General features: G+C 47.0%; 1 protein-coding gene across 1 annotated transcript; it reads right to left on the reverse strand.

The window, feature by feature from the left end:
• Nucleotides 1-2,982: 2,982 nt before the first annotated feature.
• LOC123035609 (cytochrome P450 2C20-like) lies at nt 2,983-13,266 on the reverse strand. Its single transcript, XM_044454004.1, has 9 exons — nt 12,964-13,266; nt 9,896-10,058; nt 9,149-9,301; nt 7,503-7,663; nt 5,793-5,969; nt 5,320-5,461; nt 4,517-4,704; nt 3,450-3,591; nt 2,983-3,334 (listed from the first exon to the last, which is right to left on the reverse strand). Exons 1-9 carry the CDS (start codon nt 13,138-13,140, stop codon nt 3,165-3,167), a joined length of 1,473 nt encoding a protein of 490 aa, XP_044309939.1. The 5' UTR covers nt 13,141-13,266; the 3' UTR covers nt 2,983-3,164.
• Between the last annotated feature and the right edge of the window lie 10,572 nt (nt 13,267-23,838).

The raw sequence follows: 23,838 nt of genomic DNA on the forward strand, positions 1-23,838 counted from the left end.
TGAACCCAAGTAAAATGCTGCGACATCCATAAAGGAAACTACAACTGTCCATACCTTGGATTAGGATTTGTACAGAAGGAAGACATCTTTCTACAGGAAGTTCCCCAGAAAAGGCCAGGGGGCATGTCCTGGAGGCAGCTGGCCCTTTTCCTTGTACATTTTGAAGGCTGAGAAGAACAAAGTGAAGAGCATGCAGAGAATAAGCAGCATTCCAGTGGCCACCTCCATCTTTCTCCTGAGAAGGTCAATGAACTGATTAAAGAAAGACAAGCTGGAAAGAAGAAATGTGCCTGTCTGAGCCTACACGGAGCCCAAATTCAGACTGTCATGTATCTTCCCTGCATTCCTTCTGAAGTCCTTCCTTTTCCATGCTCTTTGCTCTCTATTAGCACGGGTCAGGGGGTGTAGTCAGTAACACCCAGACCTTGGCTGTTCCTATGCTGTTTGACCCAAAGGTGTTAAACAACAGACTACAAGACCCTCATATATAAAGGGTCAGCCCAGAATTTCTGGGTCAGCCCAGAATAACCATTATGTAAATCAAACCGTAAGTACTGTAATGCTACTGCCTGCCTCTCGTCAGGGCTGGCCCAAGAAATGTTGCTGCCTGAAGCAAGACATCAGTTGTGTCCCCGCCACACATATCTCATACAAAAGGCAGACATGGCTGCTCACACCCCATGTTCACACCCATACTGTTGCTCTGGTCCCAGGCCTCAACAGACATATTTTCCATGCACAAGATCGATGCAAGACATTGCACAGGAAGAATCCTCAAAACGAAGTGCTGCAAATCCCCTAACCACCAGGACTGTGAGGGTAAAAAATACCATGTTGACACCTGGAGAATCAGGCCCACGGCAGGGTGCTGGCATGACACAGCTCCCAGCTGGCTCCTACTTAGCTGCCCTCCCCTCCCTGGCCTCCTTGGCAGCACCAGCATGCTTCTCATGAACACGAAGCCAGCCACGGAAGTCACCCAGTTGGCTCCATGGCGGAGCGAGGACTAGAACCCGGATCATCTGAGTCCCAGTCCCATGCTCTTAACCACTACACCACACTGGCTCTCATAGGGAAATAACTCTCCTATGCCTTTAACAGTTGCTGCACAAATGCATCAGGCACCATATTTCACAAGGATGGATGTGTCATGGTGGGCAGACCATGCCCTGTTTCTGCTTGCCATGCAGCTGATTCTCAGCTGAGGAGTGGCCATCTCATCCAGCATATCTTGTTCTTACTAAGCTCATCTCCTTGCACTGTCAGTTTCCAGAATGCATGAACAAATCATAATAATACCGATGATGGCAAGATTTTAATTTCATGCAGCACCTAGAGGCAAGTACTTACCTCTCTGACAGACTATTTATTTATTTATTTGTTTAGAAAGCTTCTATGCCGCCCCATTCGCCAAAGCCTCGGGGCGGCTCACAACAATAAATAAATGATAACGATATAAAAACAATATAATTAGAGACATCCAGGCCAAAGATGTAAAATAGATAAATAATATTAGCAATTAAAATGATGTTTAAATAAAAAGGTCTTCGCCTGGCGCCGAAAAACAAATAACGACGGCGCCAGGCGGACCTCTCTGGGGAGCGCATTCCATAGATTGGGCACCACCGCAGAGAAAGCCCTCCTCCGAGTACCTACCCTCCTAATATCCTTCATGGAGGGTTCTTGGAGAAGGGCCTCTCCCGCTGATCTCAAGGAGCAGGCGGGCACATATGGATGTAAGCGCTCCTTCAGGTAACCAGACTAAGCTTTTCAGCTGCTGTCAGGCCATTGCAGAAGCATCAGTGGGCAGAAGATATAGCTGTCATGTGAAGAGAGTGCTGGAATTAGGTTCTCCCATGCAGGCAATAAATGCCCAGCTTAACAGTCCTGCTTTTCCCAGAGGGGTAGCTTTAGGAGTCTGTTTTCAGGCAGCAAAAGCAGTGAAGTGCCAGGTAGTCCCTTAAACAGGAAAAAAAATATATTCTGGCACAAGCATTCATAGACAATCAGTTCATCGGACACTTTAAATGTGGTTTCAAATCTCCCTAAACCATTTCAGCCTATTTAGCTTGGGAAAAAGATGGCTCAGATTGATAACCAGTGTGGTGTAGTGGTTAAGAGCATGGGACTGGGACTCAGACAATCTGGGTTCTAGTCCCCACTCAGCCATGGAGCCAACTGGGTGACTTTGGGCCAGTCAAAGACTCTCAGCCCAACCTACCTCACAGGGTTGTTGTTGTGGGGATAAGATGGAGGAGGAGAATGATGTAAGCTGCCTTGAGCCCTTTGGAAGAAAAAGGCAGGATATAAATCAAAAAATATAAATAAATAAATAAATAAATAAATACATAAATAAATAAATAAATAAATATAAAGCCCTAAATGGCTTAGGACTTAGATATTTGAAGATCTGGAGTGGAGGTCCTTCTTCAGGAGACCTCTTTGAAGGAGATCAGAAGAGTGGCTACCCGAAGAAGAGCCTTCCCTGCGGTGGTGCCCAGGTTATGGAATGGGCTCCTCAGAGAGGTGCGCGTGGTGCCAACACTTTTTTCATTTTGGCACCAGGTCAAAACCTTATTTTCCCAGAATTTTAAAAGTTAGTATTATTTGTAATTTTGATTTTATATATTATTGTAGTGCTGTGTCTTATTTGTGTTATCGCCACCCTGAATCACTGCAAAGGGTGGGATAAATAAATACTACACAGAATGCCCAGATATGGGCTATTACAGCAACACACAAATTGAAATAATCAACAAACAAACACACTTAGGAACTAACAATTTTGAAATGATCTGGACTAGAGATAGATTGAACCATCCAGCTCTAGTTGTTTTTGCTTTGCTTGTTTTCCTAATCTTATCAGGTTCATTGCTGGAATCAGAAGTGGCCCTTTCTTTCCACCTGAATGCTTATTAACAAAGATTATATATTAGGGAGAATACTACTGCCTTATGTGGAACCTGGACAAAAGAACAAACATTCAGGAAAATGTATATTTATTTTTGAAAGTACATTAATAGCACTTGAATGTGTGGTTCATTTTAATTAGGACAAGTTAACAAATGGATGGAAGTAACAGAATGTCTCAGAAGTTCTTCTTGTCTGCCATCCTAAGTTTATATTTAATCATGAGACATTCAGTGAGTGAGTACAGTTCAGTCTCAACGTCTAATGGCCCGTATCAGGGGATATTGATCTCTTTGTTTGAAAGATGTTATGTCGATATTTTGGCCATCTTCAACCAACTGGAAAGTGAAGTTCTGGAGCAGAATGCTGAAGAACAGGAAAAGCTCCGTCCGAGCCAGTGCTTCCCCTGGGCAGGCCCGCTTTCCTGGTGGAGAAGCCAAGATAACAGATAATCATGAGGAACCTGTACTATGCCCCAAAATACCATGAGTATGAGCACCAAGCCTGTGAGTTAGGTCATGTTGACCAAAGCACATTACCTGCTGAAAAGGCCATGAAGGCATCCCTCTTCCTGAACTGGCCCTTCTCATCCAAGAAATGTTGCGGATTAAACTTTTCTGGTGTTTCCCATTGCAGAGGGTCAAAATGTACAGATGTAAGAAGTGCAGTGGCAGCAGTGCCCTTCAAGAAGAAAACGGACAGGTTACATTACTCACTTCCACATTATGGCAGGGTATTCATATGGATATTAGCCTGATGGATATCTAAGTCAAGTTTTGAGAAAGAAAGTGGAAGAGTGCCTTGAGCAGAATGGGTTGCTACTAACGAGGGATGAGAGGGTTTCTCCTGAGCAATTCTCTTTTTCTTCCATCAGTTCATCCTGCCCTGCTTTCCACTCCTTCCTAGTTTAGCCAGGCGAATCCCCAGAAAAATTGCTGGATGATACCTGCTCAGTTTTGCTTTCTGCATTTGCAACCCATCCATCACAGCGCAGAAATACTCCTTACTCATAATACAAGCACAAAAGTAATTTTGATGTCATGTGTGTGGCTGCATATACAGATAAGCCTAATTTTTCAGAAGAAATTACTCTGAGAAAATTTGTGAGATGCACACAGCCTAGAAGAGGAGCTGCCCACAATTTTCTCATGCATTGTCCAGCAGTTGTGTTGTGTGAGTGGGTGTGGTAGCTGCCCTCCCGCCACCAATGTCCCGGAACATGACTAGGTCTGGAGTCATATGAAGGAACCAAATCGTGTTAGGTCTGCTGGCACAGCTGCTTCTTCAATTTCCATATGCTCTGCCCACAAACAGAGTGGACAATTTTGAGTGGCCATATTAACTTGTTTGAGTTGACCAATGACAGGTGTGGTCATGGTGAATATAAAATAAAACACAAAGAAATCCTAACCCAACTAATTGCTTTCACTTTGTCTCCGGAAGTCTCCCATTTTTGCAGCTCAGCTGTTTCTTCTGCAAGAAAATGGATTCTTATGGCAAGGCATCAGGGAAGTGGAAACAAAATGCAACACTCCCTACAACACCAGGGTATGAACATGATGGCAAATTCCTTCATTTCTTTCCCTCAAGGTGCCTCATCTCATACCTTTGTGAGTGTGTATCCCCTGAATTCTGTATGGCAAGTCAGTTCACGTGGAAAAACCTCAGCAGCCGTTTTTCGGAATCGTAGAATCTCATGGATGACGGCATTGGTGAAGGACATCCTCATCCGTTCCTCCATGCCAGCGGTATGGTTGCCACCTAACACATCATCAATCTCCTGTTGAACCTTTGCTGTAGTGAGAAACATTCAAAAGATGGGATTCTCAAATTCTGAACCACAATCAGCAGAGTTTTCATCCTGGACCTTCTTGGACATGATACAAACAGCCAGATTGACTCATGTGGAATCATATTTCAGAAATGGAGATTCTTTAAGAAACTGTAACAGGCCAAGGTCGAACTACAGGCAAGAATTTGAAGGCCGCCAGAGATTTGCTTCACTAAGCAGGCTATATAATCTCATCAATCTCCCTAAACCATTTCAGCCTATTTAGCTTGGGAAAAAGATGGCTCAGATGGATAACCAGTGTGGTGTAGTGGTTAAGAGCGTGGGACTGGGACTCAGACAATCTGGGTTCTAGTCCCCACTCAGCCATGGAGCCAACTGGGTGACTTTGGGCCAGTCACAGACTCTCAGCCCAACCTACCTCACAGGGTTGTTGTTGTGGGGACAAGATGGAGGAGGAGATGTAAGCTGCCTTGAGCCCTTTGTAGGAAAAAGGCAGGATATAAATCCATAAATAAATAAATAAATAAATAACAGAGTAGAGGCATAGACATCTATGACTCAGGTGGCAGAAGAATCTGTTTGCATTCTCAAAACATTACAACCCAGAATCTGCTTACCTTGTATGTGTGGCAGCTTAGCCATCACCAGAAGGCCATAGAGCAAAGTATTGCTTGTGGTTATTGACCCTGCAAGGAAAAGGTCAAATACACACATGACAAGCTCTTCACTATTGTAGACATTCTCAGGAGAGATCTGGTCCTGTAAATAGGGGTGGAGAGAAAATGAGAGAATGAGCATTTGCTCTCGAAAGAAGGACACAAGAAACAGAGACACCCAACCCTTTTCCAAGCAGATGGAATCCCTCCCCTCCTCTCCCCCATGTATATATAGGCTTAATTCAAATCAAGTAATGATTGGGCCAAGTAATGGGGCAGCAGGTACCCTTGATTGTATCTTTGTTCCAGGGGATGGGGAAGCAGTTTCGGTACAGAAGCAGTTGAGGTAGCTCTAGTTGTCAGGGTGCCTGGTCCAGCTTAGTGTCAGGATCAGGCCTGAGTGACCCTGCAAGTGCTTGCAGAACCCGAAGCACCTTTTCTGACTTCATTAGAAAGCAGTCAATGTAGTCTCGGGGGTTCTGAGGATCCAGCGTCAGCCTGTGGGATTCCACCTTTGCACGGATGAAGGCGCACATCTTTTTAGCCTCAGCCATGATTTTCTTATGCCATCCAGGCAGGTAGTCCATGATATTCGCCATAGCACTGTATACCTGGAAGAGAAACGGTGCGTTCCTCCTTAGACAGCGGGAGTCTCGTGTTTTAGATTTGCTTACTGCAGTCGCAGCTGGAATCCCAAAGGTATCACAGAGCAGCTCTTGAGCTCTCCTCATTTGGAAAGCCAAGATGGGGAGTTCTGGTTGAGGACCACTCACTGCTGAGTGATGACGTTACAAACATTAGTGGAATTCACCTGGAAGTAGGCTGCAGCAAGGCAATTGGCATGAAAGACATGGCAATCTTTTAAAGACAATGGGAAACATGCCAGGAGCTGGACAATATATTTTTCTGGACACCAAGTCACTATGATTATGGAAGCATATTTGCTGATCAATGTATGGGCTTCCAAGAATTTGCCACTGTTTCGATGCTGTTTGTATTTGCTTTATTTTGTTACATCATTAGTTCATTAATGTTGTCATCTACAGAAAATCCTAAATAAAAACCTATCAAAAATAGCTGCTCTAGAACATGGGAGTTCTAGAGTACCAAGGACGGTGTTGTTCCTTATGTCAACCAAGCTGTGGAGTCGCACAACATACAGCGGGCAGGCTAAATGGTTTCCTCCGGATGGAAACAACTGGCAGTGACAGAAGCCCTCCACCTGCAAGCGGATTATCAGGCCTGCCCTCCCCATGGTTAGAGTGGACAGTGCTGCCCATGCAGCCAGTCAGGGCAGATGGCCTGAGAGGGGGACCTATCTGGGGCCTGGTTTCTGTCTGGTGCCTCTTACTCCAGGCATGGCTCCTCAGGCTTGGCCACTCGTCTCATGGAGTAGACCCAAAGGCCGCCTTTGGTTTCCACTTGATACTGACTGACCCACCACCTTTGGGAAGATACATGGTTCATCACAGGAAAGGGCACTCATAGACACACACTGCCCGGCCCTGAGCTGAAAATTATGCCCCTACCCAAACCCCAGTGGAAACTGGCTCTCATTTCTCTGACTTTGTTTTTAGGGCAGGGGAAGTCAAATTCAGTGCGGCAGACCACTCTTAGCAACTACAGCCCCCTTGTGGCACAATCAGCAGTCCATTTCTCTCTGCTCCCCCAAACTCTCGCTTTTACATTGCTCCAAAGCATTTCCTGTCTCCATGACCTCCAGTCTGGCAGCACAGTCCTGGATAGGGGCAGGGGGAATTGGAGGCCCTCTCACATGAAACACCCCACTGCCATCCTAGAATGCCACTGTATCAGAGGCAATGCAGAAACACTGTGGCCAAACCCCTGAAGAAAAGGGGGAGCTCTTGCAGGCCATGCAGGAAGCAGTCAAGGAGAGGGGGAAAGGAAGAGCAGCTGCCAATGGTCAGCCCCTCCTATCTGCCCTGAGATATTGTGCCCCCAGACTGACCAAAGAACCCATGCTTCTACATACCGCAGCCTCCGGAAGTCTCTGACATTTTAGCTGTGCCCGATCCAACAGCATTTTCAGTTTAGGGACCAGTAGGCACACGAGGTGAGAGGTGGAGAGGTTAAGATTGGAAGGGGATTGCCAGCTTATGCGAGGGTTCAAACAGGCCACATACCGTCCCATAGTAACTGCATAGGAACTTAAATCTGTTGTCCATAATCCGTAGGTGCTCTATTAGGTTTTCATCTGTGTAATCAAACCGACTCCCATAGAGAACAAAGCAGATCACATTACAAACAGCACTTGTGATGATTCTCCGTGGGTCAAAGGGTTTCCCTGTGGACACACCAGGACACGGTAAATGGGGCCTGGCAGACTGGAGCCCTCTTCCCAGATCCCATGGCAAATACAACTTCCTGATGCTGAAAATGCCATAAGGAAGACAGTCGTTCCATGGTACCCTTATTCCTTTTCAGTCTCTTCTGTGTAACTAACTCCTCAAATAATAGAGGTAGGCAGATGGCAGCTGGTTTTGAGCCTTAGGTGCCTGTTCAAGATACACCTCTCTGCTCAGGCTTTCCCGAGTCTGTCTGTCACTTTCATCAGATCTGTCATTGTTTTATCCTTACCCTGTATTTCGATACTGGAGTCCTTAGTGTGCATTTGCACACCACGGCCCTGGCAGTATGTTCAGTGGCCGATACATTTGCAGAAAGACATGAAGCCACAGAGAGGTGCTCACATTTCTGGGCCTGGGAGAATGCCCACCCCTCAGCTGCAGTTACCCTGCAGCTGCCGTGCCCTCTGCTTCCTCCTGCCATAAACTGGGCACAGCGGGCTTCTCCTGTGAGGCATTTGACCAGCACTTCACCAGGGCCGGGGGAGGATTAGCGCATCCTTCCCAGGGGTCCTCCTCTTCCTGTATGTTCCTTTACGCAACACAAGATGCTGTTATTGCTGCTGCAGCATAAAACAGAACTTGAACTTCACACAACGTTTCTAGGGAGAAGCCATGGATCCTGCAGGAAATACTGCATTATTCTCCCTCTTTAAAATGTGGCTGGAAAACAGGAGAAAGATCCTGGGAGGATGACAACATTGTGTAGAGGATCTGCAAATATCCATGCATGAAAGATCACAAGCGCACTGTAAATGCCTCCTGTACAAAAGTCCAAAAAAATCCTAATCCTATTCCTCTGTTTCTTTTGTCAGTGTTTCCCCTATTTTTCCGGCAGTGGAAAATCTTTTCTGAAGAAATGGGAAGATGGAGAGGATGAAAGCTAAGATTCTTCTGTGCTCTGATACCATGAAAGCAGATATCCCACATGAGATAGGAATGTCCCTGGTTTCACATGGTATTTTCCCAATATATTCAGCACTTGGCACACGGACCCATCACGTGGACAAACCTGGCACTAGAGAGATGCTGCTACTACTAATCCTTCCCTTCCTTGCCCTGCCCTGCACAGCAATAGAGAAGGGCCGGGTTTTAAACTGATGGAAACATTGCCATCAAATCTCCATGTGGTCATTCCAATTCCCTCTTTTTTATTTGCTTTTTTCACACTCTGCCTGGCACTACCGAAATGCTGTTGCTAGTAATGCTTCTCCTTTCCTTTCCTTTCCTTTCCTTTCCTTTCCTTTCCTTTCCTTTCCTTTCCTTCTGATGCAGAGCAAAGCAGAAGAAACTGTTTTAATTTGGAAACATTTCTCTCCATGTGGCCTGTTCTAATTTTCTCTTTTTTACTTTCACTTTTCACCCTCTGCCTGGGGTTGTTTCTCCCTTTGCCCATTCTCTGAATGAACTAGACATGAAAGCACCTTGTGTGGTGGCCACTTCCTCCACCAAGCACAGAGCTTCCTTCTGCACCCTCTCAGACATTGCTTTCTTGCCCATGCCAAATTCCCGCAGGGTGGAAAGTGTGAAACGGCGCAGCTCCCTCCATTTTATCTCACTTCCACTTTTCAAGAGTCCTGTGATCAGAAATATAAACATCATTTTGTTAATACACAACCAACAGAAATGACCAGGAATGTTTTCTGCACTGCTTTCCCCATTCAAATTCCAGAGTGGGGACTGGGGAGACCCGAGTTCAAGTCCCCACTCAGTCAGGAGGCTCCCTAGATGACTTCACTGGTATTTGAACCCCTCTATCCTTCTTTCAGACTTCAGGAAATCCAGCCCCACCCTGCCATCTCCCGTTTTCCTAGTTCGCCTTAAGACACTTCCCCTCCTTGTCCATCCTCAGACCAGGAAGGAAGGGTTGTTTTTGTGCACAGGGGAGGCCTCACCTGAAAAGGAGATGCAGCATCTCGAGGAATTGATATTACAATTCTCTCTCTCTCTCTCTCTCTCTCTCTCTCTCTCTCTCTCTTTCTTTCCTCCTTTCTTTCTTTCTCTTTCTATATGAAAACCTTTTCTAACCTGTCCAGTACAAATGTCTCAGGATGGCTTTCCTTTCTGCCCCTCAGCCCAGGCTATTTATGACTTCTATCTTGACTTGCTTCCCAAATTAAAGAGGAGCTTAAACAAAACAAGAACACACAAGGAAAGATGAGCAGGTTCACCTTGGCTATTGGACACTCTGTCATGAATGGGGATGGCAGAACGCCCTCCAAACACTTCCGCATGACCCACCAAAGCATCTTTCACCACTTCATAACCGCAGAGCACAACCAGAGGCCTTGGTCCCATCCAGACAGTGAAGATGGAGCCATACTTCTCCATGAGCTGAAGAGAAGACCAAATACAAGGGACAGTTGCAATATATTTTAGGTGATGGACTACCAGAACACCACCACCGCTGCTCCAGCCTAGTGTACATTTGGATTTAGAAGTCTCCCCACAAGGGAGATATTCGATATGCTTCACCACACCCAATTGGTCAGGCCTTTGTCCTTTGCAAAAGTCAAACTGGGAAATACGTACAAGGAGACTGAGTTGCAGCTCTGGAGGTGTGGAGTCGCTCGGCCAGCAATGCCATCAGCATTTCAGCATAATCAAAAGAAGCACCTTTCGCTGCGGAAAAGAGATCCAGTCCCAGCCCAGGAGGGAACATGGGACCACGTGCCTTCAGCACCAGGCCGTTCCTTGCGCAAGAGCTGTCTGGGGGAGGAGGCCCGCGTGGTTCTGCCACGTCCCTCTGTCGACGACCTCAACCGCACTTCATGGAACTAGAAGGGGTTGCACACTGGAGCGGAAGCAGCGGTCAGCCATGGCCTCCACCACACCTGAATTCACCCCTCCACCCCACCTGCAATGCCACTGCTCCAGACATCTGAGCAGGGTGAGCAACAGCCCTCCAGGGCTTTGCGATGCCACCCAATGGCCTGCAGTGCATCACAGCTCAGCATTAGCACCCGTACCTGCTTCCTCCTCCCTCTCACAAACACTTTGCCTTTGTCTTGTGTCTCCTGGACCGCAGCCCTGTGGCCAGGCAACAGCCATCTTTCTCAACTTTGAAAAGCTCTTTGGGAATGAGCAGATGAATCATTTACTTCTATTGAAACAAAGAATTCTGATGCTGTAGCCCAACCATTTCCACAGGCTTCATAATGCGCTCCTCCTGAAGTCTCGGACAGACATAGGAAGTGAAGTGTAATCACCTCCCCATGGGCCAAAATTCCTGGGCCATGGGCAGCATCGGCATATGGGGAGACACGAGCGGCGTAACCTGCCTTTCTGCATCCCTATGCCAACAGGATGGCTAGAAGGGAGGGAGAGTCAGCTGACTGCTCCTTTCTAGCCATAGACTTTGACACTGATGGACATTCCATTCTGCCAAATTACTGATTAGTTCTTCTTGCCCAAAATAGAAGCTCATATTCTTTGCTGGTTGTAAGGGCCATATCTGGTCTTTTCTATAGGAAACTGGAACCATGGCAGCCCCAAATCAGTACAGAGCAACAGAACAAATAGCCATGCTAGCTGGTAAGTTCCATTCACAGATAACTGGCCTGGCCAGAGCATGTCCCCCATGGTTGCAGGCTCTTTGGAATCCACATCCCCCCATGGTAGCTCCAGTGACATTGTGGTTGTTGTTGTTGTTAGTCGCAAAGTCGTGTCTGACCCATTGCGACCCCATGGACAACATTTCTCCAGGCCTTCCTGTCCTCCACCATCCCCTGGAGTCCACTCAAGCTCACACCAACTCCTTCAGTGACTCCATCCAGCCACCTCATCCTCTGCTGTCCCCTTCTTCTTTTGCTGTTAATTGTTCCAAGCATTAGGCTCTTCTCCAGGGAGTCCTTCCCTCTCATTAGTTGGCCAAAGTATTTGAGTTTCATCTTCAGTATCTGGCCTTCTAAAGAGCAGGCAGGGTTGATCTCCTCTAGGACTGACCAGTTTGATCGCCTTGCAGTCCAAGGGACTCGCAGAAGTCTCCTCCAGCACCACAATTCAAAGGCCTCAATTCTTCGACGCTCAGCCTTCCTTACAGTCCAGCTTTCACAGCCATACATTGCAACTGGGAAAACCATAGCCTTGACTATACGCACTTTTGTTGACAGGGTGATGTCTCTGCTTTTTAGTATGCTGTCTAGACCAGTAACATTAGAACACTCAAAGAAGATAGCTTCCATGAGAGGGAAAGTGGTATGCAGTGTTATGCAAGAAGAACTGATCAACAAGCCTGCCGTTCTTTTGGCCAAAGGAAGAAACAAAGTGGGTCAAAGGTTCTAAAACCACATGTGGCGTATACAAGCAGTGCTGCATATTAATCTTTCTAAAATTAAAGTGATCCTAAGTGTTCTCTTCTCAGTAACTCGCCTCTTGGAAGCTTAAAGGGGGAAAAAGAGATCCTCCTGCAAAATTCTATGGGACAATAGAAACAGTAAAATCAAACAACAAACAAAGCAGCAACAATTGAGAAAGTAAAATCATACAGAAATTTGGGTCCCTTTGGGACACTGCTGTGTGCAAAGCAATTAAGCCAAGGATTGCTTCATAGTCACTCTAGGCTTAAAGTTGCCTAGGAGATCCTCATATGCCCAACTAACCATCAGGCATGGCAGGAGTCCTGAGGTACCACCACCACCCATTTCCCCCTCAGTCTTCCTATGGATAACATCCCAAGGGATACAATGGGAGCACTGGGGGCAGCAGCAGTGACAACCACAGGAGGTGCCCAATTGGCACGTTGGATACCTGTCACCTGCTTCCCCTCCCCATTTCCTGCCCATGTCAGAAGAGTAGGATATTCGGACAGGCTGGCTCTGTGTGCAAAGGGGATGGGAATGCTTCAGCTCAGAAAAATCATGGATGATCATGGAGAATGGTACCACTGCAGTTCCTTGGGGGGGGGGGGGCGGTGGCACCTCCCAGGTGCTGCAAAGATGGTGGGGAAATCCCTTTAAGGGTGGCTTTCATGATATTTTTTTTCTATGTGGGAAGCTCAAGGGGATATCTCAGTGCCCCACAGTGTCCCTGGGGATGCCACAGGGGGGCCAAGGAAGGAAAAGAGGAAGAAGCAGTATGAAGTTCCTGCCATGACTGATTTTTTGCCAAGCACAGGAGAATTGGCATCATGCTGCATGGTCCGAACTCCCCAGAGGATTAACATGCTGTGCAAACCCTCCCTGTCTTTTAACCTGGTACAAAGGAACCAGGAAGAAGCTACTGCAGGAACTGGTCTTACCTTGGGATAGCATTTGTACAGAGGCAGGGCATCTTTCTGCAGCAGGTTCCCCAGGAAGGGCCAGGGAGCCGGTCCTGGAGGCAGCTGGCCTTTCCTCCTGTACATTGTGCAGGTGGAGAAGAGCAGAGGGAGGAGCACGCAGAGGAGGAGCAGAGCTCCTGACACAACCACCTCCATGTCTCGCTCGAAGCAGCCAAAACTCAGACTAAGGCAGGAAGCTCAGAAAGAAATCTGCCTGCCCGAACCTAAGCAGGATCCCAAAGTCTGCTTCCCCCACATTCCTCATGCATTTAAATCCTTTCATCGTGTCCTTTGTCCTCTGCAGCAGAGTGGGCTACTGATTAACTCGCCTGAGTCCAGAAAAGTCAGCTTGTGGGGTAGTGAACCACCTCATTTTGAGAAGAAACTTGGGCATTCCTTAGGATTGTGTCAAGAAAATGAAGCCAAGGAAGGAAGGTTTGTCTGTTCTCTGCTGCCATCTGCTGGCTTAGCATGCAACAGTAAGGCAGCAAGTTTTAGCAACTGACTAGGACTCTATGGGCAAACCTAGCTTGACTATTTTTTTGGATCAAAAGCAGTTGCAAGAGGTCTTATCAGACTGGACCTAAGAACCGGAGGAGTTGAGATTAACAGTTTCTTCTGATCCACTGGCACGTTCATCAGAACATTGTCCTGATGAAACAGCTCCCACACCTTCAGCTGTCATTAAGGAAAACTGAAATATATCTCAGTGTGTTCTCAAGGGTGGCGGGGCAATAGCAGGGCTGTTTGCAGGATGAGGCGGGAAGAGAGCGAAAAGTAGCTTTTGGTCATGAAAATAATGAAGAGAGCAAGCTCTGGGTGCACTCCAGCAAATTCTAGAATCTCAGAAAGACTCTCTGGTCCTAAACAGGAACTTCTTAATGGTGTGAAAATAGGCATATCCATCCCTCACTCCAACAGGCTTCTGTGTTTTTGCTATTGCTTTGCCATACCTGTAGGCTAGGCAGATCTCACAAAGCAACACAGATTTGTAATGATACACCCAACTTTTCTTTTTATGCACATCCCCAAGCTGTCTTTCTGCCTGAAGAAAGAAATACACATTGATATCATGGCTTGATCTTAGCTTAATACCTTCCCAATATTCTAAACCAGGGAATGTGGCTGCATTAGTTTCTTAGATGAGACCTTATCAATGTATAACCAAGCATTTTCTTAGGTATCATCAGTTTAGATTAGTTAACTATGCTTACTAAAGTAAGTCCATGTTCCATCTCCTGCCAGAAGCAGAAACAGAGGGCTTTCTGCCTTATTGCTATTTACTCTGGATCCTATGCAAGCAAAATAAGACCAAACCACCCCATTGCACTAGTGGTATCAGCAAGTATTAGACATTAAAACCATCATTCTCTCTGTTTGTTTCATGGATAGCAATCCTCGGTGCTTTGATGATAATCCTACGTTTCTACAGTTAAGGTGTGTGTTCTGACTGGCAGAGATTCAACCAATTTTTATCTCATACCGTTGCCTCCGTCCTCTTGAGCGAGTAGACAGTTTGAATCTAAGTCCCGGGGGAAATTCAGCAGGAACTCCTGCTCAAACAAGGAGTCCATATTTAAACTAAACCAAACCTGAGCTTAGAAAAGCAGGGAGAGAAGCCATACATAGCTCTGTACCTACAAAAGTCATGGTACAGGTCTAGCTAGTGGAACAGCCTGCTTCTAAACACAGCGGGAGGGAAAGCTTCCATTTGTGCTTTTTAGAGAAGCTCACAAACTAAAGCACAGAAATAGAGCCATTCCAACTTCCAGAGGCCAAATTATCAGCTAGTTTTAAAACACACACACCCCCTCGGCTCCTCACAAATCGCCTACCCTTTCTCTGCTGCTCCCTCCAGCAACCCATGGTCTACTGTGCTCTCCACTGAACAGCGCCACTCAAGGGGCAGTGGGGAGGCACTCAGCGTGCACTTCCACCCACTGGAAGCCGGTGCAGACCAAGGGTTCAGCCACCGCCTGTCTCGCTTGCCAAGCAAGGCCACCCGATGGGCTTGGCTGCAACGGCAGTTTGGGCAACCTACCTAGAACTATGTATGGGGGCAGGCTTGCGAGGGAGCCAGTTCTGCAGGTGTGAGGGGCTCCAGTGAAGATGCATCTCATCCCCAGTGACAAAGTGGCAGCATGTTTAGAAACTGTACAAGTTCAGCAACAGGGCTAGGAGGCCAGGGCCGGGATTTCTTTCTCCCTTCCCATTGGAAAGTGGCCACAGCCTGTAAATTAGTAACTGAAAGTAAATTCCTCACCTTCTCCTAGTGGAAAATGTTGCTTTCTAGATAAACACGGCCAATAATGCGATTTAAGCAACAGGAACAATAGGGATGGAGGTGGAAAGCCAGCAGGGACACCGGGGGGGGGGGGGGGGGCTGTACATTGCACTGAATGTCACATGTATGATGATTGAAGAGGCTGGCTGATGAGATCCTGGAGGGCCAAAGAGCAGGCCCCGGCTCCTAGGGGACAGCTCCTCTGCTGTCATGGAAAACAGGGAGTCTTGGGGAAGCGGGGTGTCATTCCAAGTGAGAGGGAAATGATCCCTTAGGTCAAGATGAGATTCCCCCTTCCAAGTAGCTGTTATTCAGGATCAGGAAATGTGTATTCTCTGGGATATAAACTGAGCTTCCCACCACTTTGTCTCACACCTCTGCTATGTCCAAGACACTGTAATTATCAAAGTGAGCTGCAATTGTGGTAGTCTTCTGTAGTAAAGGTGGTGAACCACAGCTCTGGCTTGAGGGTGCTGATCAGCCAGAAGCAGCCTGCATTTGTGTCAAGAAGTGCAGGTTTCTTCTTGCCCTTTCCTTTGGATGCCCCCTTGTATCCAATCCAACAGCAACCCACCAATGAACAGCTCTTGGAGGAAGCTCTGACGATGTCTGACGGCTCGGGCTCAGCAGCGCAGCTTCTGTTGGCCAAATGCCATTGCAGCACAACCTTCAGAGGGGGCCCTTTCCACCTTTCTAAGAAGGAAAAAACAGCTACCCCAAAAGGCAGCTTCCACACACTGCTGAATTTAAACTAATTACAAGGGCAACCTCTTCTCGTTCCTCAGGGCTAAGGTTCCCAACCTGCAAGCATGTAGGGCTCTTGCTCACAATTGGGGCCAGGTGCCCATCAGCATTCCCGATGGCAGGAAAGAGTCCCATGAACAAGCATAAAGCTGCACACTCATGGGGCCCTTCCTGAGAAACGCTGCATGTCCAGCTGCCTGAGGTGAATGGGGGTGGTAGCCCCAGTACCTACTCTCTGGACCAGCATGTGGCATCCTGACAGACCCTTTCGTCAATAAAATGAGTGGCAGAGGATGCCTCAAATGGAGGAAGAAAAGGGCACACTGTTGGTCTTGTGGCCTGTTAAGGCATCTCTGACTTATGGGACCCCGTGAATGAAAGCCCTCCAGAATTGCCCTGCCCATCACAGCCCTGCTCAGCTCCTCTCAGTTCAAGGCCGTGGCTTCCTTTATGGAGTCAGTCTGTTTTAGGGTTGGTCTTTCTCTTCTGCCTTCGACTTTCATTGACAAGGCAGGCCCAGCAAGAAGAAGTGGTGTGCACTGTAAAAAAAGAGACTGGCGAAAGACAGGTTAGTTCCATACTGTGAGAAGAAATTTGAGGGGTGAAAGTTTGCCTCAGTTGTTTGTCATTCATTAATTTGTGAGTATCCAGTGAAAAGGGCACCTCCCTCCAGTGCACTGAGGGCTGTCCTGCCTGAGGCATTTATCATGTGCTTGTCATTCTCTACTCACAGTTATTTGCTGGTTCTTTAAACAATATTGTGACCATCTCGTTTTGCTTCCGTGCTTAACCAGTACTTTCATCAAGCTTTTTTTTATTTTTAAGAGGAGGGAAAATGTGACATTTAATCATGAACATTAGAAGAAGCACAATTTCCTCTTGTCTAGCTACACTATTCTGCTATACCGTAGTGTGATCTAGAGGACCTGTAGCAGGAAAGTGGTGTACTGCCTGGATCTCAGTTCTGCAACAAAACCAAAAAAAGTGGGGTGGGGGGGCAGGTGAAGAGCCACTTAACAGCCTCGGGTTAAAAACAAACAAGCAAGCAAACCTAACCTATAAACCATCACTGAAATGGTACAGGTGTTCTAGCTGAAGCATGCTGGGAGCTGAGGCCCTTTCTCTGTCTAAACATGCATAGGATTATGCCATTAATACTACATTAATACTAAACAGCTTGCAATCTTTAGGGCTCCTTGCTTTTTCATCCTCCTCCTGCTTCCATTTATCAGTTCTCCTTGGATTTTGGCCTTTTGCATGAGCATGTGCTCTTATCTGCCCATACTCCTGACCTGTATTCTAATGCCTCAATATGAAATTCCTTTTCTAGAAAGCTTTGTTTACTTTCAGGTACTTTGTTCTGTGTTCTGTCATTTGCTGAACATATAGTCTGGCACATGGAGCATAATCACATCCACCAACTGAAAAAATGGAAACATTACTTCAGCACTCTGCAAATGTAATTTCCAGTTTCCAGACGTTTCTGATGATATAAAAGCCTTTGCTAAATCAACCATATAAAGATATATAATGCAAAGTATACTGTTTTCTACTATTTCTCGGAGGGTTTGGTTTGGTTTTGTGTTTTGTTTTGTTTTGCTGCAAGTATTTGGGGTAAGCGTTATAGGATTATTGAAACGTGAGCAGTTCCACGGGTGTTGTCTCAGCAGAGATCCTCATTGAGGGCCTGCATACACATTTGCATATTCCCTGACCCAGAGGGGTATGGCTGTCTTTGCGATCCCCCAGCAGCAGGGCCAGCCTTCCCGTGAGGTGAGCTGGAGAGTGGTGAAATGCCCACTCCCTGTTCCCTGCCAGGAGCTGAGTGGGCCCTCCAAAGAGCGTCACCGGCTGCTCCTGCCAAGATATTTGCCACTGTGGTCGAGGGAGTCTGACAGACCTCCCTGGAACTGCCCCCCCCCCCCGCCCCACCAGCAGCACAACAGCAGATGCTTTGGTCAGGCCCACTGCCCTGCTTCAGCAAAGCTATTTTCCAAGATGTTTCTGGATGACGGCACTCCATCATCTCCTCTGGTGCTGCAAATTGTTTGAGTGTTATCTGATTTCCCTGGTTCTAACTTCAGTAAGACAGATCCCCCTCCCCTCCTCTGTTCCTTGCCAGCGATCCCTTTGCTGCGTAAGAAAGTTTTCTTTTCAATAGAACTGTGGAGCTTCTGAAGGAAGCACAGAAGCACATGATACATTCTCCTTTTATTTTCTTTTTTCAAAGAGCTCTGTGTTCCATTTTCGTTGGTGTAGATCCTACGGCTTGCTTCATGGAATTTCAGTCCATCTTGGCCCAACCCTTGAGGGACTTCCTCAAGTCTCTCAGGCAAATAGCATGTTTGTCTTTCTCACTTCAATTATGCCTCGCATGCTTTGCTCTCAAAGAAGTGCAAAACATTTGTCATCTCCTAGAACACTGTCACAAATAACAGCATTCAGCATCATTGCTGCAAAAATACACTGAAATTAATATTTTGGGCCTTGAGCTAAAACATATATCACCCGGGGGGGGGGGGGCAATGCAATTGATGTGAATGAATGTGAGTAATAGATAGCATAAAGGAAAAAGGCCTTCCCCAGATTTTGTGCTGGGGGAAGTGCTTTGCTCATTCTCTGAGAAGGCAAGGATGCTCTGAATAGAATTAGCTTTATGGTCAAATTCTACTGGATGATTGCCATGCAGAATCCATTCCACTACATAAGCTGAGTGGGGCAGGTCTTGCTTGTTTTTGCAAGGGAATTGCAGAATGGAAGCCTGCACCTACAACCAAGTCTTAAGCTGGCTTCAGCTGACCATGGGCGATGCCTCTAGGGGGTGTGAGGAGTTCGGTAGGGTCAGGGGTAGCGGCCCCTCGACTGCCTGATTAGTCTAGTCCTCTGTACTGGGAGTGCACACATTGGATGGGTGCTACCGCCAAAGTGTACGAGGGCAGGCGACTGGTGCAGGCAGGCAGGCAGGCAGGCAGGCAGGCAGGCAGGGATGAGGAAGGAAGAGCTTCCGAGGAGGAGTCACGAGGCCTGCTTGGATGTGGCGTAGAGAAGGAGAGCACTCTGTGGTTTGCTAGGGAGAGGGATGGGCCAAAAGGGCTACTGGGGCCAAGCAGGAGCCAGACTATTGTCCCATGCAGTTTCCAACCCATTCAGCTGTGCTTGCATGCGCGGGCTCCTCCTTCATTTCCCAGAGCAGGGCTGTGCCTTGGATTTAAACTCAGGGGGCCCTGGAGGGAAGACCTGGGCAGGAGCACAAGGCCTGAGCTCCTCTTTTTGCCTTGCACTCGGGCACTGTGACGGGGCCTTGGGCCTCTTTCCTGCCTGCTGCTATGGCAAAGAGCTCCTCTGGGATGCCGTCAGGACCAGTTCAAGCCCAGGGATATCTCTTGCTTACCCAGTACAGACGTTCGGAGCCAGGCATGTCAAACCTCAGTGGGTAGAGCCCATTCTGCTGTGTCCTGCTTCCCTATCCCGTGCAGCACAGGGCTCTCCCGTCTTCTCTTTCCATGTGGTTCTCCAACACGCAAACCCCTTTCTGCAGAGGCAGCTGGGAACTGGCGGCAGCAGGGTGACACGAGCTGTTCCGGGGACTTGTCCCTGTTGAGCTCCATTCACTGCCTCCCGCGTTGAGTGGGTCCACATGGCATGGCAACCCACTGTGTGTACGAGCTACTAGGTGGGGTTAGGTATTGCGCAGGGAAGTGGTGAGCAACCCACTTGGCAGATCTCCCTTGCCAGCCTCGCTGAGCTTGCCCAGGACACAGCCAGCAACAGCTCCCCCTCTGATGTCCAAGCATGCTGTGGCGTGGTTGTCGAGTGACTTGCTGTCCCCTGTGCTGATCATGAGCCCTTTCAGGCAAGTTTCCTGTATGTAAAAAGTATCTTTTGAAAAGACGCTTGTGGACCAATGACGGCACCTCCTATGTGCCACTTGCAGCATTGTGCCACTTGGGCATTTTGGAGGGCTGTCAACTCTGAGGTTGTGAAAAGCAGTCTGGGGGTGGAGGGGAGCTGCAACATACAATCAGAGGGGAAGGAGACAAGGTAGCTTTAGCTGCCAAGTCCCTTGTCGGACCAGGTGGAAGGCCAAGGGGGAAAGAGTTGGGGGACATCCCAAAGTGAGACTGACTGTGGGTTGTTCCACTGTGAAGGTCTCCATGTCGTGCAATGCATCCCCCTGTATAGGTAGCCTGCGGGCATTGCTGCTGGAATCCTCTGACTGATGGGCTTTGGTGATGTTTCCATGGGCACTGCTGATTCTGCAGCCTTTGGAGCTTTTCTGGGTGGGGTGTTTGCTCCATGCCCCCCAGAATGTGAATGTATAGGATACGGCAGGAAAGCAGCCGTGTATCGTCCCCACTACACATAGTTAGGATTGCTCAGTGAGATGCTGAAATGGGGTTTACTCTGGAAAGGCAACTCTGCAATTAGCTGAAACAAATTTAATCCTCTGTTGCCCTATGCATTTGTTCATATTCTAACATCTCATCTGGACTTGGGTTTTGTTCTACTATGTTAACTAGTATAGACCGGTGCAGTAAATGAAAAGTGGGAAATACCACCACACAGGTATGCTGGATACTGGCACCACCCAGATTCCAGAATCAGCTGCAGAAAATAAGCACCCACAGCTGTGCAATTTCATTTCTCCTCCCTCTTCCTTAACACTCAGAATGTTCAGATAATTACTTGCACATCCCTACAGCTAGAACCTTTCTGTTGATTAATATAACAATGAAGTGCTAGGTCCTAACACTCCACTCATCCCCAGAAGCATGAAGTGCGGCCTTTCGCCTCTTACAGAGCCAAAGCCACATTAGCTTTGCAGGGTGGAAAGGGGGACAGGTTAGTACTGTGGGAGGATAAATGCCCTTGCTCTTGCTTCCACAGCTGCATGGAATGTTGCTTCAAATTGATTGCCTGGCACCTTGATTGATTATGCATGGGGAAATAAGGACTATTGGTCTGCAAAGGGGATTCCACACCTCCACAAAGTTGAGGGAGCACTAGGCAGAGGAAGGTGCTGCATTGACCAACATTTTGTCTCAACAACATGTGTGCGATGGCTCTTGTGTCCATGGGGTTTGTAGGCACAAACACACATATACACAGCATGTGTGGTTATGGAAGTGCTATATCTTAATTGACATTTTTGAGCCTTTGTTTCAGAAAAATGTTGACAATTTGGGAGATAAGAGTTTGGCAATTCTAAGAATGAAAGCCCTCCAAAACATCCTACCCATGATAGCCCTGCTCAGCTCTTCTAAGTTCAAGGCTGTGGGTTCCTTTATGGAGTCTATCCACCTTGCATTCGGTCTTCCATTTCTTCTTCTGCTTTCAACTTTCCTTGCATGATTGTCTTCTCCAGTGAGTCTTGCCTTCTCAAGATGTGCTCCAATGTGCTTCTCAGTTTCATCATTTTTATTTCCAGGTTCAAGTTCTGACTTGATTTGATCTAAGACCCACTTGTTTATCTTTCTGTTGATCCAGGGTGTCACAAGTACACTCCTATATTTTGTTTGGATATGGAGTGTCTTTAACTATCTCATATTTCCCTCTCTTTCTCTGGGTTTGTAACGCTGCTACCAGGAATTTAATTTCAGTCTTATTAATTAACTTCTCCCACAGTATTGTGCCCAAGCTATAAGGCCGCTTTGTTGGACATGGTCCTGAGGATGAGACACTGATATTCAAACAGCCTACAACTCTGAGTTAACAATAAAACGTTATTTGCACAATAAGCATACTTGTTTCAAGGTGTTGATTACTTATTTCCTTAGTGAATGAAACAGCATATAGTAACTTCTGATTGAGGTATCTCACTCTTTCCCTTCACAAACACTCCTCCTTTCTTTTCTGAATGTACTTTGACCAATCTTTCTTCTATTTATCTCAGTTTAAGCTTTCCCTACTGCACTTAGGTTTCTGCCAGCTTCTCTCACACACCCTTGTAATATGTGCCAATGTTTGGTTTTGCCGTTCCCTAGGCACTAACGTCTTCCAAGTATTCCACTCCCTTCCCTTTCCTTATGAACCCTAAAAAGCTTCCACAGCACTATCTGGAATTCTAATGGGAAGACTGCCTCTTTGGACTCTGCCACAGCTCCAACTGTTACCTGCTGACAGACTGAATGCATCTATTTCCCTCAATTCACACACTTCCGAGCTCCACCCACACTCTCACACACCAACCAATCACTTCCCTCAGTCATCCTACTCTTGTACCCCCCCGCCCTTCTGAAACTTCTCCCCCAGCATCATGCTTCAAATGCATCCATTTTCTTCTTGCCAGCTTTCTTCTTGCCAACTGGACCCCTATTGTGTAAACAGGGAACCACCCCAGTTTTTGCACCCCTACACAGTAATCAGGGATACCATCCCACAAAATCATGCCTTTGAAAAATCTATCTTCTATGAAAAAATATCTTCTAAACTAATTGGTATCCTAATTACATTTTTATTTCTACCTTATATTTACAATAGCCCTAATTGAGATGTAATGCTATGCCCATTTTACTGAAGGACCACTGAGGCTGAAACAGTGTGCTTTCCCAATGGAATTGGTGGCTGAGATAGAATTCAAAGTCAAGTAAGGAAAATAGAAAGCTGCTTTAGACTGAGTCAGACCATAGGCCTATCTAGCCTGATATTGTTGACAATGACTGGCAGCAGCTCTTCAAGTTTTCAAGTGGAGTTTTTGTTCTCAGCCCTACCTGGAGATTCCAGGGGCTGAACTAGGCACTTTCTGCAAACAAAGGAGAGGCTCTGCCACCTAAGCCACAGACCTCCCTAGTCAGATGGTGTGTTTGGGGGCACCATCCTCAGTAGGAGGATGCAGGCCTTTACTGGCCAGCATGCTGAAGTCAGGCCTCTTTGTTACAATGATGAAGAATAGATTCACAGACAGAAAGAAGAGTATCATCACTAGAGATTACATATAGTTTGGGGTCCCCATCCTTTTTGGACTTGTGGATACTTTGGCAATTTGAGGAACTACTGTGGGTTCCAGCACAAAATGGGCCCCATGGAGAGTGTGGCTAGTCACACTGTTAGTGGCAGTATTTTATTTTATTTCTATACCACCCAGTAACTGGAGTTTTCCGGGAGGTTTACAACATAAAGGCTGTGGTGGTAACATGCATCCACACAGACATTTCTCTTTGTGGTTGCTCGCTCTCTCTCCACTCCCAGCCTCTAGCCTTGCTCTCTCTCTCTCTCTCTCTCTCTCTCTCTCTCTCTCTCTCTCATCCCTAGCCTTGCTCTCTCTCTCTCTCCTTTCTCTCTCTCTCATCCCTAGCCTTGCTCTTTCTTCCCCCCACACACTTTTATCATCCTGTTTCTCTCTGCTGCCAGCCTTGAGACTCACTCACACACTCACACTCTCCCTCCCTCCGCCTCTCCCCCTTCCTAGCCTTGCTCTTTCTCCTTTACCTGCTCTTCTCTTCCTGCCTGCTGGTCAGTAGCAGCTTCAGGAACAGGAAGGATAATTTGACAGCCTCATCCCCCTTTTTATTATTTTTTAAGGGGGAAAGGAGTGAAGAGTTATACAACCACCATTGAAGGCATCTGCCTTCATCAGGGACTGCTGTTATAAATAGCCATAGGTTAGAAAGGCTGGAGCTACTGTTGGCTTAGGCAACAGGATTTTAAGCATCATTAAAAGACAAGAGAATTTCTAATTGTTTATTACATTCAACATCACTTTTGCAATCATTTGCAATAATCTTAAGATGCAATAATTAGGAGAAAAGGGTCTATCACTGCTTTCTAGAGATAGAACGCTGTCTGGGCAGACCAGCAGCAGTAGCGTTAAAAGGCAAAATCAGGAG

Source organism: Varanus komodoensis, unplaced genomic scaffold (assembly GCF_004798865.1).
Source record: "Varanus komodoensis strain SLA01 unplaced genomic scaffold, ASM479886v1 scaffold7_1, whole genome shotgun sequence".
In the NCBI taxonomy this organism is placed as follows: domain Eukaryota; kingdom Metazoa; phylum Chordata; class Lepidosauria; order Squamata; family Varanidae; genus Varanus; species Varanus komodoensis.